Here is a 12,068-nt window from a genome sequence, read left to right as displayed (position 1 = left end):
TCATCTGCTAGTGACATCCTCACCCAGGCCTTTCTCCTCCGGGTTGACTATTTCAACACACTCCTAGCCAGCCTCCTATATTCTACCCTCCCTAAGTTCGAGGCATCCAAAATCTTGCTGCTCTTGTCTTCACTCGCACCAAGTCATGTTCGTTCACATACCAATCCTTGCCTCCCAGTTAAGCTATGCCATTTTAAAATTCTCATCCTTGCTTTCAAATCCTTCCATGGCCTCACCCCTCCATATCTCTTTAATCCCCTCCAACCCCACAACCCTCCAAAAATATCTGCGCTCTTCTAATTCTGCCTTCTGAGCATCCCCCATTTTAATCGCTCCATCATTGGAGGCCGTGCCTTCAGCTCCCTACGCCCTAAGTTCTGGAATTCTCTCCCTTAAACTTCTTCACCTTTCCACCTCTCTCACTCCCTTTAAAATCAAGACTGACCCCTTTGACCAAGCTTTTGACCATCTGCCCTGATATCTCCTTATGTGGCTTGGCAATCCTATAATGTTCCTGTGGGATCCTTGGGAAGTTTTATTCCATTAAAGGTTTTGTACAGATACAAGTTACTGTGTTGTGGAGATTGTGGAAAACTCTTTATAAATGTAAGCCTTTCCTTCATTTTTAGCAGTTTGGAGTTGGCTTGGGACCATCCACAATTACAATTTGCATAAACATATCCAGATGAATATAGAAGGCTAAAGCTTAAAGTTTAAACCACATGATTTAAAAGGAAATCATTTTACAGTTTGCTTTGGAGACAGGGTTAGCCATAGTGTGTCCTTCCTTTTTGTGAAAATGATAATTAATCCTAACCATTTACAGTTTGTGTCATGTGTGAATAGCAAGACAGTTACCAAATATGTAAGTAGAACAAAACTATAAACATCATGACACTTTGATACCTCTGCAGAATCTCAGTATGTTGAGCCTGGCATTTCATTTGAGCTCCCTCTCTTGCAGCTAATAACATGAGCAAGTATTAACCTTGTAGCATCTGGAGTTGAAAGAAAATATTTCATAGGGGACATTTCCTCTATTCAGAACAACCATAAACTACTTCTTCCCTAAGTAGGTTTACAACCTTGTTAAATCTTGGAGAGGGCATCTTTCCTGTTATCAAGTTTTTTGAACTTGAGAATCTCAGAATACGACAGTTGAGACCAATTGAGATGGTTTTAGGCTTCCATCCAGTGATTCCCATGCTGAGATTCCCTGGATCCTTTTCACTTATGATTCTGCGTGGGGAATTTATCCCAAAAAATTGAATGGGTTTGGATTTTTGGTAGGGATGGGGGATTAAAATGTTAAAAGCCTGAATCCTGACCCCCAACTCTCTTCCAACTTCTCCACTTCCTGTTTTAATAGTGGCTGGAGTGGGGGACGGGTAGCCAAACTGCTCCAAGGTAGGCACATCAAATATTATAATGAGGCTGCGAGACTCATTTTTATTCACCATTCAAAACTTGAAAGCCTCATGAAACCTGATAGCTAAACTGAGGGACTGCTGGATCAGGCCTTTGGACTGCTAGTTTACCCCCAGAGTGTTTGACTGGCCACCCTCCCCTGATCAGGCACTTTAGATCCCACCCACCTCTCCCACTGATTTTTCCCCCACCCCATACTTCCAACCTTCCCAAGGCCTCCGATTTTACACCATGCCCACCACCCCCCACCCCATCCCTCACTTCCCCCACACCTACTGGGACCCTGAAACTGCCCCCACATGGCTACCAGAAATGAGAAGTTCATTCCTTTTGGGCTGAAACCAAATCAAGTTTGTGGTGCTTACCCTGTTCAATGAGCTATTTAGTTTCTGAATGTACAGATACCAAAATGTGACAAATGACATGAGACAGTGCTTTGAATCTCATGCTGTCAGAGGGAGATCTTTGACAATAATTAGTATTTCCTGGGATGATAACCAGTCTAGAAATCCAACCTTCAAGAGTGTGTTTATCCCATAAAGGCACATGACTGAATATGTTATGACCAGTACACCATCATCAATTAGCCACCAACATTATTTAATACTATGGCAGCAAAGGATTGAATCATGCCATCTCCTTGCTGCTTAGATGGTGAAAGTGATGGAATGCAGCAGGCAATGCAAATATTAATTGAATGTTTTACCCCAGTGTTATTATCTCATCTGAATGGAGTGTGAGTGCCAAAGTTTTCTATCAAACACCTGAGTATAATTCACACGTGGACTTGGGTTAGCTTTGGCGGGAATATCCGGCCCCATTGTGACGGGACCTGCTGTGGGAGATTCAACGGCCCAGCCAAAAGTCCATTGATTTTCGGCTGGATCGAACGATCCCGGCGGTGGGCAGGGCTGGAAAATCCTGCTCATTCCTTTTTCCTGCGGAATTAAATACGTTTAGCAATGTGACATTCGACATTTCTCTTCATACCCACCAGGGTGATGTGAAGCAAGCCTTGCTGCTTTTCTTAAAATTCGGGATGCATTTCTCTAAAAGGGCTGAGCTTAGAAGGTAAACGTCTAATTGAGGCATTGAATAAGATGATTAAAGGGTGAAATAGTGAGAAACTTCACACTCTGATATGGAGCATCCAGAACAAAGGGAGCCTAAGTTTAAAATTAGAACTGGACCATGCTAAGCTGATGTCAGGAAGCATTTCTTCACATCAAGGGTAGTGGAAATCTGGAACTCTCTCCCTCAAAAATCTTTTGAGGTTGGGGGTCAATTGAAAATTTCAAAGCTGAAATTCATAGGGTTCTGTTAGGCAAGAATATTAAGGGTTATAAAACCAAAATGAGTAGATAGAGTTAAGATACACATCATCCATGATCTAATTGAATGGTGGAAGAGACTCAAGGGGCTGAATGGCCTACTCCTGCTCATGTGTTTCTATGCTACAAGGATTGGGAACCACTTATCTTTCATTCTTTCCTCATGTATCAATTTCCAAATGGTGAATTGATTCAATTCCTCAGCACGTTACTGTGAATTTGATCTTTTCCCAAACACCAGAATATGCTGTTTAAACATTGTTAATTTTACCGTAAAGCAACTTGCCAAAGGTGATGTAGTAAACACTGTACATGCTCAGTATAACCTAATGCAGCATTGGGAGGGTGCATAAATGTTCAGTGTTACTGCACTATTAGCAGCTACAGGTATTCTAGCCTGGGATAGAAACAGTTAGCAAACTAAGTCTTCATCTTCAAAGTTTCAGCTTTGGGTTCATTTTTTTTTATGGAACAAGTGCAACAAAACAGAAGTGCTCGCAGTTACAAAATGGGCAGAAATCGTTCACAAAACAGTAATCTACTAATGCATGGTCTGTTTTATTTTGTATTATTCCAAGGTAGAGAAATAAATCATTCTGCCTATTGAGTACCAGTGGAGGTGGGTGTGTATGATTCAATGTTATCCACCTTCAGTGACACAGTGTAAAGTGCTATCCCAGCCAATAAAAGTTGCTTTCAACTTGGCTAAGCTTGAATAGAGGAAATATGCTCAAACCTATCAACTGTAAATTGGAAATGCACTTCTTTTATATAAACATTTTTCAAAAATATAAAGAGAACCCGCCACTGCTTTGCTTGCAAGATTTCACTTTTAAATTTCACACACCAAGGATCCTTTACAGTCACAAACTGTACATAAAATTTGTGGAATTAACAGTATTGGTGTAAAAAATTGTCATTTAAATTTAATTATTAACTGACAATATACAACAGACAAGTTTAAGATCACAACGAGGTGTGATAATTTTGCTACAGGAAACATTAATTTCAGTAGTTGTAAATCACAAAGCAGCTAGGATGTGGGATTTGGGAGTGAAAGACAGACATGCAGTGTTTACTAGACCTAATTTTTCTTCAGCAGATTTTTCAGGCTTCTCTCTACCGCTTCATCCAATTCTTCCTCCAGCTCCTCCTTCTTGGACATGGCCAATTTGGACTGGTAATCATTCACTATTTGGTCTATGTAAGGGGCACTCTGAGTCCCATGCAGCATCAGAGTCCATTCCTTCAGCACACCTTTCTGTGCAGTGCCCCCAACAAAACCAACTTCTAGGATCCAAGTCCCTCTGGGGTCCTCCCCCCAGGTATGTGTTGTCATGAAAGGCCACTTGTCAAAGCCCACCTTAGAGTCATCATCTCTTGGCCTCCGGCTTAGCAGAATGGATTTGGTGCCCATGGGGGAGGTCATGTTGGCATTTAAGTCACCCCGTCTGGTGGCATTCATGGTTATCACAGCCTGAACGTGCTCTAGATAACGGACAAAGTTATCCTTCCCTTCACATGCGTCAGTTGGTATTGTTAAGACCAGCTTGTCACCTGATGAGATTATCCTGTGACAGGAAAATGAAACAAGAGCATGACTAAGCCATTAAATAGGAAAAAACACTCTAACTGCAATCATAAGTAGAAGGACTGACCATTAATCTGTCAGTTATGGTAGTAGTTCAACTGTTGATGTTACAGAGGCCCTAAAATGCACACAATTAACCTTTTACCTGAGCGTTCAGTCATAAAATGACTTCCATGAAATAATTGTTAACAATATCTTGATTCTTATGCTCCATTATTAGTAACAATTTGTTGAGAAAATGTTCTGCCCCTCTCTCTCGCTCTCTCTCTGTTAATAAAAGCATTAACTCTTTCCCTAGTGATGATGCAGTTTGGTTCATGAAGGATCAAAACCATAAAACTGCGTTCTACCATTAAAGATGCAAAATATGCTCCAAAGGTGAAACAGAGACCCACAAGGCGCTTCAGAAGGAATTCCCTGGGCAGTCAAAAACTGCAGTTATGTTCATCAGAACTATAAACCTGAAGTGATGCTTTGCCTACACAGACGGTATCAGAGTTATGGATTAATAGCATTCTGTGGGTGAAATCAATCCAGCAAAAATGTCCTCCCACTCTTTTCCTTTGCCTTGGGAAGCTTTTAGCTTTGGTGCAGCATGAAACATCGTGACAGTTAAGTGTTGCAGCCCAGCACATCTGATTCCCCAGCCCTTGAGTTTTTCATTAATTCTCTTCCTTTTTTTTATGGGCATTTACTTTGAAGCCACAATATTAAGTTACCTGATCACGGGCTCCAAACTTGCATCATCACCTCACCTAACCTAACATCTTAAAATGTGAAATGAAAGCTATTCATCTTATGTAGGTGCACACTAAAGAATACTGCTCTGCCACTTCTCCATGATTGAGGCTTTATTTAGTTGGCTGGATTCAGCGATGCCCCTTGCTGTTAAATGGTAATTGCATTCCTAGCCATATTCTTATAAAAATTTACACATTATGCAGTTTACATGCCAACAGGGAACCATTCAGCCTGAATAGTATCTCTGCATTTATTTTGTCTTTAAATGTTTCTGAGTCAGCACCAAAAGTTAATTAATGCTTTAATTGTTAAAGGTTTCAAGAATAAATATGACTGTTCAAGGTCAAAAAGGGCATGATACTTGTGTACATTTGATGTTTCTTTTATTTACTTGATGTGCTATTGTATCTTTTCTTCATTATTTTAAACATAGGTATCAGTTGTAACAACCATAGAATGAGATCTTTGTCTTTAATGAGCTCATGTTAGACAATCCAACATGTGTACTTGTCAAATCATACAGTACAATTCCAAATAGCTATATGATTCTTTATTATTGAATTCACAACGCATTATAAGAACTCAGGTACTAAGTGTTACAATTCCAGCCTGACTACAGCAAACAATGGTTAGTTTAAACATTTATACCAAGTTGACTTTGATCTCTACATTCCATATACACGAACAATAAACTACAATACATTCAAATACAGACAATGCAGATTTCAGATAACATGGAGCCACAAAGATACACTGATGTTCATCTCAATCTCTTCCAATGATTCTATTATGGCTGTATGGTCCACTTAAGCTCTTCAATCACTTTATTGCTAAAAACCAAACAACATGTCCCGGACCCTCAAGACATGGATATATGACCATCCCATTCTCTCACCTTCTCATCCTTTATGAAACACCTGAAAGCTGCACCAAAGCTAAAAGCTTCCCAAGGCAAAGGAAGAGAGTGGGAGGGCATTTTTGCTAGATTGATTTCACCCACAGAATGCTATTAATCCATAACTCTGATGCCGTCTGTGTAGGCAAAGCATCATGTCAGGTTTATAGTTCTGATGAATGTATCTGCGGTTTCTGACTGCCCAGAGAAATCCTTCTGCAGTGCCTCGTGGGTCTCTGTTTCAATTTTGGAGTATATTTAGCATCTTTAATGGTAGAACGCAGTTTTATGGTTTTGACTTATCGTGTACTAATCCCATTACCAATGAGGTACATTTGAGATATATGGGTAGTGTGAACTCACATTGCCACATGATATATCTATATACAATGCCTGTAAATGACTGTTGAATTCTTTAATTACAAGTAATCTACTGACCAATCTGCCCTGAGGATTGAATAATGCTGGAACGTTACAGACTCACAGAATTGTTACAGTGCAGAGGAGGCCATTTGGCCCATTGTGTCTGCACCAGCTCTCCGAATGAGCAATTAACGTAGTGCCACTCTCCTGCCTTCTCCCCGTAACCCTGTACATTCTTCCTTGTCAGGTAAGTCTAATTCCCTTTTGAATGCTATGATTGAACCTGCCTCCACCACATCCCCAGACAGTGCATTCCAGACATTAACCACTTGCTGTGTGAGAAAGCGTTTTCTCATATTACAATTGGGAAAGGCATTGTCAGGGGAGGGGGGTGGTGGTGGGGACCAGCAGAGTTTCAGAAGAATGTGTTCTGTTTTTCCTACAGTGTACCTTATTCACCTTGGACTTTGAAGAATTATTGAATTTGAATTATTGAGGTCTTACCTAAATGAGACAGTGATTCCCAAGTATATGACTGAGTATAAGGGAGATAAACAGCATTGACAAAGTTATTGAACAATTAAGCTGATGGGCTAAGTAACAGTTTCTGCCTTTTCATATAGGTAAATGTAAGATAACAAACAGGAAACAACAATGATAGACAAATGGGAACACAAAGGTGTTGACAGGTGTCTCCCGAAACAAAAATCATTTGCAGTTCCAGAGAAAAGGTTCTACTTTGAGTTAACAGATTAAATAAATTCAAGGCTTGAATTTTTGCTCATTTAGGCCAATAATATCCATGCAATCTGGGCAGTATTGAACAAACCAGCACTAAAGATTGGGAATGTTAAATGTAACAGAATCCTAACCAGGGCAGTGTTTAAAACCTCATAAAAAAAGGAATGAAAATTGTGCTAAGAAGGTGTTACAAAGGTGTAATTATGTAAACCAGGGGTTCCCAATCTTTATTTGCTAATCCCTGACCACACTCTCCCCCCTCCACCCCAAGTAATCTCAGAGCTTCATGCTCTAGTGCACGGTCATTTAATGGGTGGGGGAGAGATGGGGCTGAAGACAAGAGGGAATGTCCAGTAACTCTATTCCACAAGATTGTGAAGAGTCTCAGGAAACACTGAATTTGGTGTTCTCTGATTGGTCCCTTGACCTGTGTTGCTTATGCCTCAAAGCAGTGAAAACATGTAACATTCTATCTACTGATGAAACAAACATAATCAGAGCTTTTCTGTTTTGCGTTCAAAATTCAAACTCATTTCTTTCACAATCAGATAAAAATAACTTAAATTAAGATGAGGAATGTCTCTGAGGGAGGGAGCAATTTTCATCTCAAAAGCAACAAAGCCTAGGAACCAAAATGGAGCTGCTACTAATTCCAGTGATTTCCATTTTTGATGTTTGATTTTCAAGTAGAACTGAATCCCCATCATCAGCATTCCTGTCAAAAACAACCTCATGCAGAACAGGGCCAATTTAGACCTCAGCATGCCTGACACCTCCAACTCCTGATTCCCAACCAGGGGTACAATAAGTCGTAAAGGGAAAATTTCTGGTGATGCGTAAAGAGACTCTCAATCAGGGTAAAACTGGATGGAGCTTCAGGAAACATTTTTCTGCCAGTCGCTTTTGAGTTTTGCACCTTAACACATTTGAAGGCCTGCTTAGCACTATAAATTTAGCATCTACATTATCCACTGTCAGAGAGTGTAGTTCCATAGAACCATAGAACCATAGAAAAGTTACAGCAAAGAAGGAGGCCATTCAGCCCATCTTGTCCTTGCCAGCCCGAGGACACCCAGGTGCCCTTTCTAATCCCACCTTCCTGCACCCGGCCCATAGCCCTGCAGCTTACAGCATTTAAGGTGCAAATCTAGGTATTTATTAAAAGAGTTTAAAGTTTCTGCCTCCACCACAAATTTGGGCAGCGAATTCCAGACACCCACTACCCTCTGCTTAAAAAAGTTCTTCCTCATGCCCCCCCCACACCTTCTGCCACTTATCTTGAATCTATGTCCCCTAGTTCTAGAATTCTCCATCAAGGGAAACAATTTTATTCTGTCCACTCTATCTATTCCCCTCATAATTTTGTACACCTCAATCAAGTCACCTCTCAGCCTTCTTTGTTCTAAGGAAAATAACCCCAGCCTATCCAATCTCTCCTTGTAGCTACACTTTTCTAACCTTGGCAACATTCTTGTAAACCTCCTCTGCACTCTCTCCAGAGCTATTATGTCCTTCCTGTAAAGTGGTGACAAGAACTGCACACAATACTCCAGTTGTGGCCTCACCAGTGTTTTATACAATTCCAACATTATATCCTTACTTTTATACTCTATACTTCTGCCAATGAAGGAGAGCATTCCATATGCCTTCTTTACAACGTTAACAAAAACAGAATTACCTGGAAAAACTCAGCAGGTCCGGCAGCATTGGCGGAGAAGAAAAGAGTTGACGTTTCGAGTACTCATGACCCTTCAACAGAACTGATTTTTCTTTACAAGGAGGGGGGTGAAATATAAGTTGGTTTAAGGTGGGGGGGCGGGGGGGGGGGGGGGGGGGAGCGGGTGGGGCCCTGGTGGGGAGAGAAGTGGAAGGGGGGGGTGTTGTTGTAGGAACAAGCAAGCAGTGATAGGAGCAGATCATCAAAAGATGTCACAGACAAAAGAACAAAAGAACACAGAGGTGTTGAAGTTGGTGATATTATCTAAATGAATGTGCTAATTAAGAATGGATGGTAGGGCACTCAAGGTATAGCTCTAGTGGGGGTGGGGGGACATAAAAGATTTAAAAATAATGGAAATAGGTGGGAAAAGAAAAATCTATATAAATTATTGGAAAAAAACAAAAGGAAGGGGGAAGAAACAGAAAGGGGGTGTGGATGGAGGAGGGAGCTCAAGACCTAAAGTTGTTGAATTCAATGTTCAGTCCGGAAGGCTGTAAAGTGCCTAGTCGGAAGATGGGGAGCTGTTCCTCCAGTTTGCGTTGGGCTTCACTGGAACAATGCAGCAGGCCAAGGACAGACATGTGGGCAAGAGAGCAGGGTGGAGTGTTAAAATGGCAAGCGACAGGGAGGTTTGGGTCATTCTTGCGGACGGACCGCAGGTGTTCTGCAAAGCGGTCGCCCAGTTTACGTTTGGTCTCTCCAATGTAGAGGAGACCGCATTGGGAGCAACGAATACAGTAGACTAAGTTGGGGGAAATGCAAGTGAAATGCTGCTTCACTTGAAAGGAGTGTTTGGGCCCTTGGACGGTGAGGAGAGAGGAAGTGAAGAGGCAGGTGTTACATCTTTTGCGTACGCATGGGGAGATGCCATAGGTGGAGGAGTAGGGGGTGATGTAGGAGTGGACCAGGGTGTGCCGGAGGGAAATGATCCCTATGGAATGCCGACGGGGGGGTGAAGGGAAGATGTGTTTGGTGGTGGCATCATGCTGGAGTTGGCGGAAATGGCGGAGGATGATCCTTTGAATGCGGAGGCTGGTGGGGTGATAAGTGAGGACAAGGGGGACCCTATCATGTTTCTGGGAGGGAGGAGAAGGCGTGAGGGCGGATGCGCGGGAGATGGGCCGGACACGGTTGAGGGCCCTGTCAACGACCGTGGGTGGAAAACCTCGGTTAAGGAAGAAGGAGGACATGTCAGAGGAACCGTTTTTGAAGGTAGCATCATCGGAACAGATGCGACGGAGGCGAAGGAACTGAGAGAATGGGATGGTGTCCTTACAGGAAGCGGGGTGTTAGGAGCTGTAGTCGAGATAGCTGAGGGAGTCGGTAGGCTTGTAATGGATATTGATGGACAGTCTATCACCAGAGATAGAGACAGAGAGGTCAAGGAAGGGAAGCTTCGGCGCTGCTTCATGCTCTCGTCGGGACTTGGAAAATGTATTAATTTTGCTTCCAATCTCCACCCCTCCATCATTTTCACATGGTCCATTTCTGACACTTCCCTTCCCTTCCTTGACCTCTCTGTCTATCTCTGGTAATAGACTGTCCACCAATATTCATTACAAGCCTACCGACTCACACAGCTACCTCGACTACAGCTCCTCACACCCCACTTCCTGTAAGGACTCCATCCCATTCTCTCAGTTCCTTCGCCTCCGTCGCATCTGTTCCGATGATGCTACCTTCAAAAACAATTCCTCTGACATGTCCTCCTTCTTCTTAACCGAGGTTTTCCACCCACGGTCGTTGACAGGGCCCTCAACCGTGTCCGGCCCATCTCCCGCGCATCTGCCCTCACGCTTTCTCCTCCCTCCCAGAAACATGATAGGATCCCCCTTATCCTCACTTATCACCCCACCAGCCTCCGCATTCAAAGGATCATCCTCCGCCATTTCCGCCAACTCCAGCATGATGCCACCAAACACATCTTCCCTTCACCCCCCCTGTCGACATTCCGTAGGGATCGTTCCCTCCGGGACACCCTGGTCCACTCCTCCATCACCCCCTACTCCTCAACCCCCACCTATGGCATCTCCCCATGCGTACGCAAAAGATGTAACACCTGCCTCTTCACTTCCTCTCTCCTCACCGTCCAAGGGCCCAAACACTCCTTTCAAGTGAAGCAGCATTTCACTTGCATTTCCCCCAACTTAGTCTACGGTATTCGTTGCTCCCAATGCGGTCTTCTCTACATTGGAGAGACCAAACGTAAACTGGGCGACCGTTTTGAAGAACACCTGCGGTCTTTCCGCAAGAATGACCCAAAACTCCCTGTCGCTTGCCATTTTAACACTCCACTCTGCTCTCTTGCCCACATGTCTGTCCTTGGCTTGCTGCATTGTTCCTGTGAAGCCCAACGCAAACTGGAGGAACAGCACCTCATCTTCCGACTAGGCACTTTACAGCCTTCCGGACAGAACATTGAATTCAACAACTTTAGGTCTTGAGCTCCCTCCTCCATCCCCACCCCTTTTCTGTTTCCTCCCCCTTCCTTTTGTTTTTTTCCAATAATTTATATAGATTTTTCTTTTCCCACCTATTTCCATTATTTTTAAATCTTTTATGTCCCCCCACCCCCACTAGAGCTATACCTTGAGTGCCCTACCATCCATTCTTAATTAGCACATTCATTTAGATAATATCACCAACTTCAACACCTCTGTGTTCTTTTGTTCTTTTGTCTGTGACATCTTTTGATGATCTGCTCCTATCACTGCTTACTTGTCCCTACAACAACACCCCCCCTTCCACTTCTCTCCCCCCCAACCTTAATCCAGCTTATATTTCACCCCTCTCCTTGTAAAGAAAAATCAATTCTGTTGAAGGATCATGAGGACTCGAAACGTCAACTCTTTTCTTCTCCGCCGATGCTGCTTGACCTGCTGAGTTTTTCCAGGTAATTCTGTTTTTGTTTTGGATTTCCAGCATCCACAGTTTTTTGTTTTTACTTCTTTACAACCTTGTCCACTTGAACTACTACCTTCAGGGACCTATGTACTTGTACGCCAAGATCTCTCACTTCATCTACCCCTCTTAGTATATTCCCATTTATTTTGTAATCCCTGTAACTGTTTAATCTCCCTAAATGTATGACCTCACACTTCTCTATGTTAAAATCCATCTGCCACTTTACCGCCCACTCCACCCACCCACCCAGATCATTTTGGAGATTATGGCTATCCTCTACACTATCCTCTACTTGGCCAATCTTTGTGTCATCTGCAAATTTCCCAATCATGCCCCCCATGTTCATGTCCAAAT

The 12,068-nt window shown here is 42.8% G+C and overlaps 1 protein-coding gene across 1 annotated transcript in view; it reads right to left on the bottom strand.

Annotated features, from left to right (window-relative positions):
- Window positions 1–3,570: 3,570 nt before the first annotated feature.
- The window catches only part of pcsk2 (proprotein convertase subtilisin/kexin type 2), an 83,049-nt gene continuing 74,551 nt past the window's right edge, over window positions 3,571–12,068 (bottom strand). The window contains exon 12 of the mRNA XM_041174816.1: window positions 3,571–4,330. Within this exon, the coding sequence (XP_041030750.1) occupies window positions 3,844–4,330 (487 nt within the window). The 3' untranslated portion in view covers window positions 3,571–3,843. The remainder of the gene's footprint in view (window positions 4,331–12,068) is intronic.

The sequence above is a fragment of the Carcharodon carcharias genome, chromosome 2 (genome assembly GCF_017639515.1).
Source record: "Carcharodon carcharias isolate sCarCar2 chromosome 2, sCarCar2.pri, whole genome shotgun sequence".
Lineage (NCBI taxonomy): Eukaryota > Metazoa > Chordata > Chondrichthyes > Lamniformes > Lamnidae > Carcharodon > Carcharodon carcharias.
The sequence above is the reverse complement of the archived record's forward strand: the minus strand, read 5'-3'. Positions and strand labels throughout refer to the sequence as shown.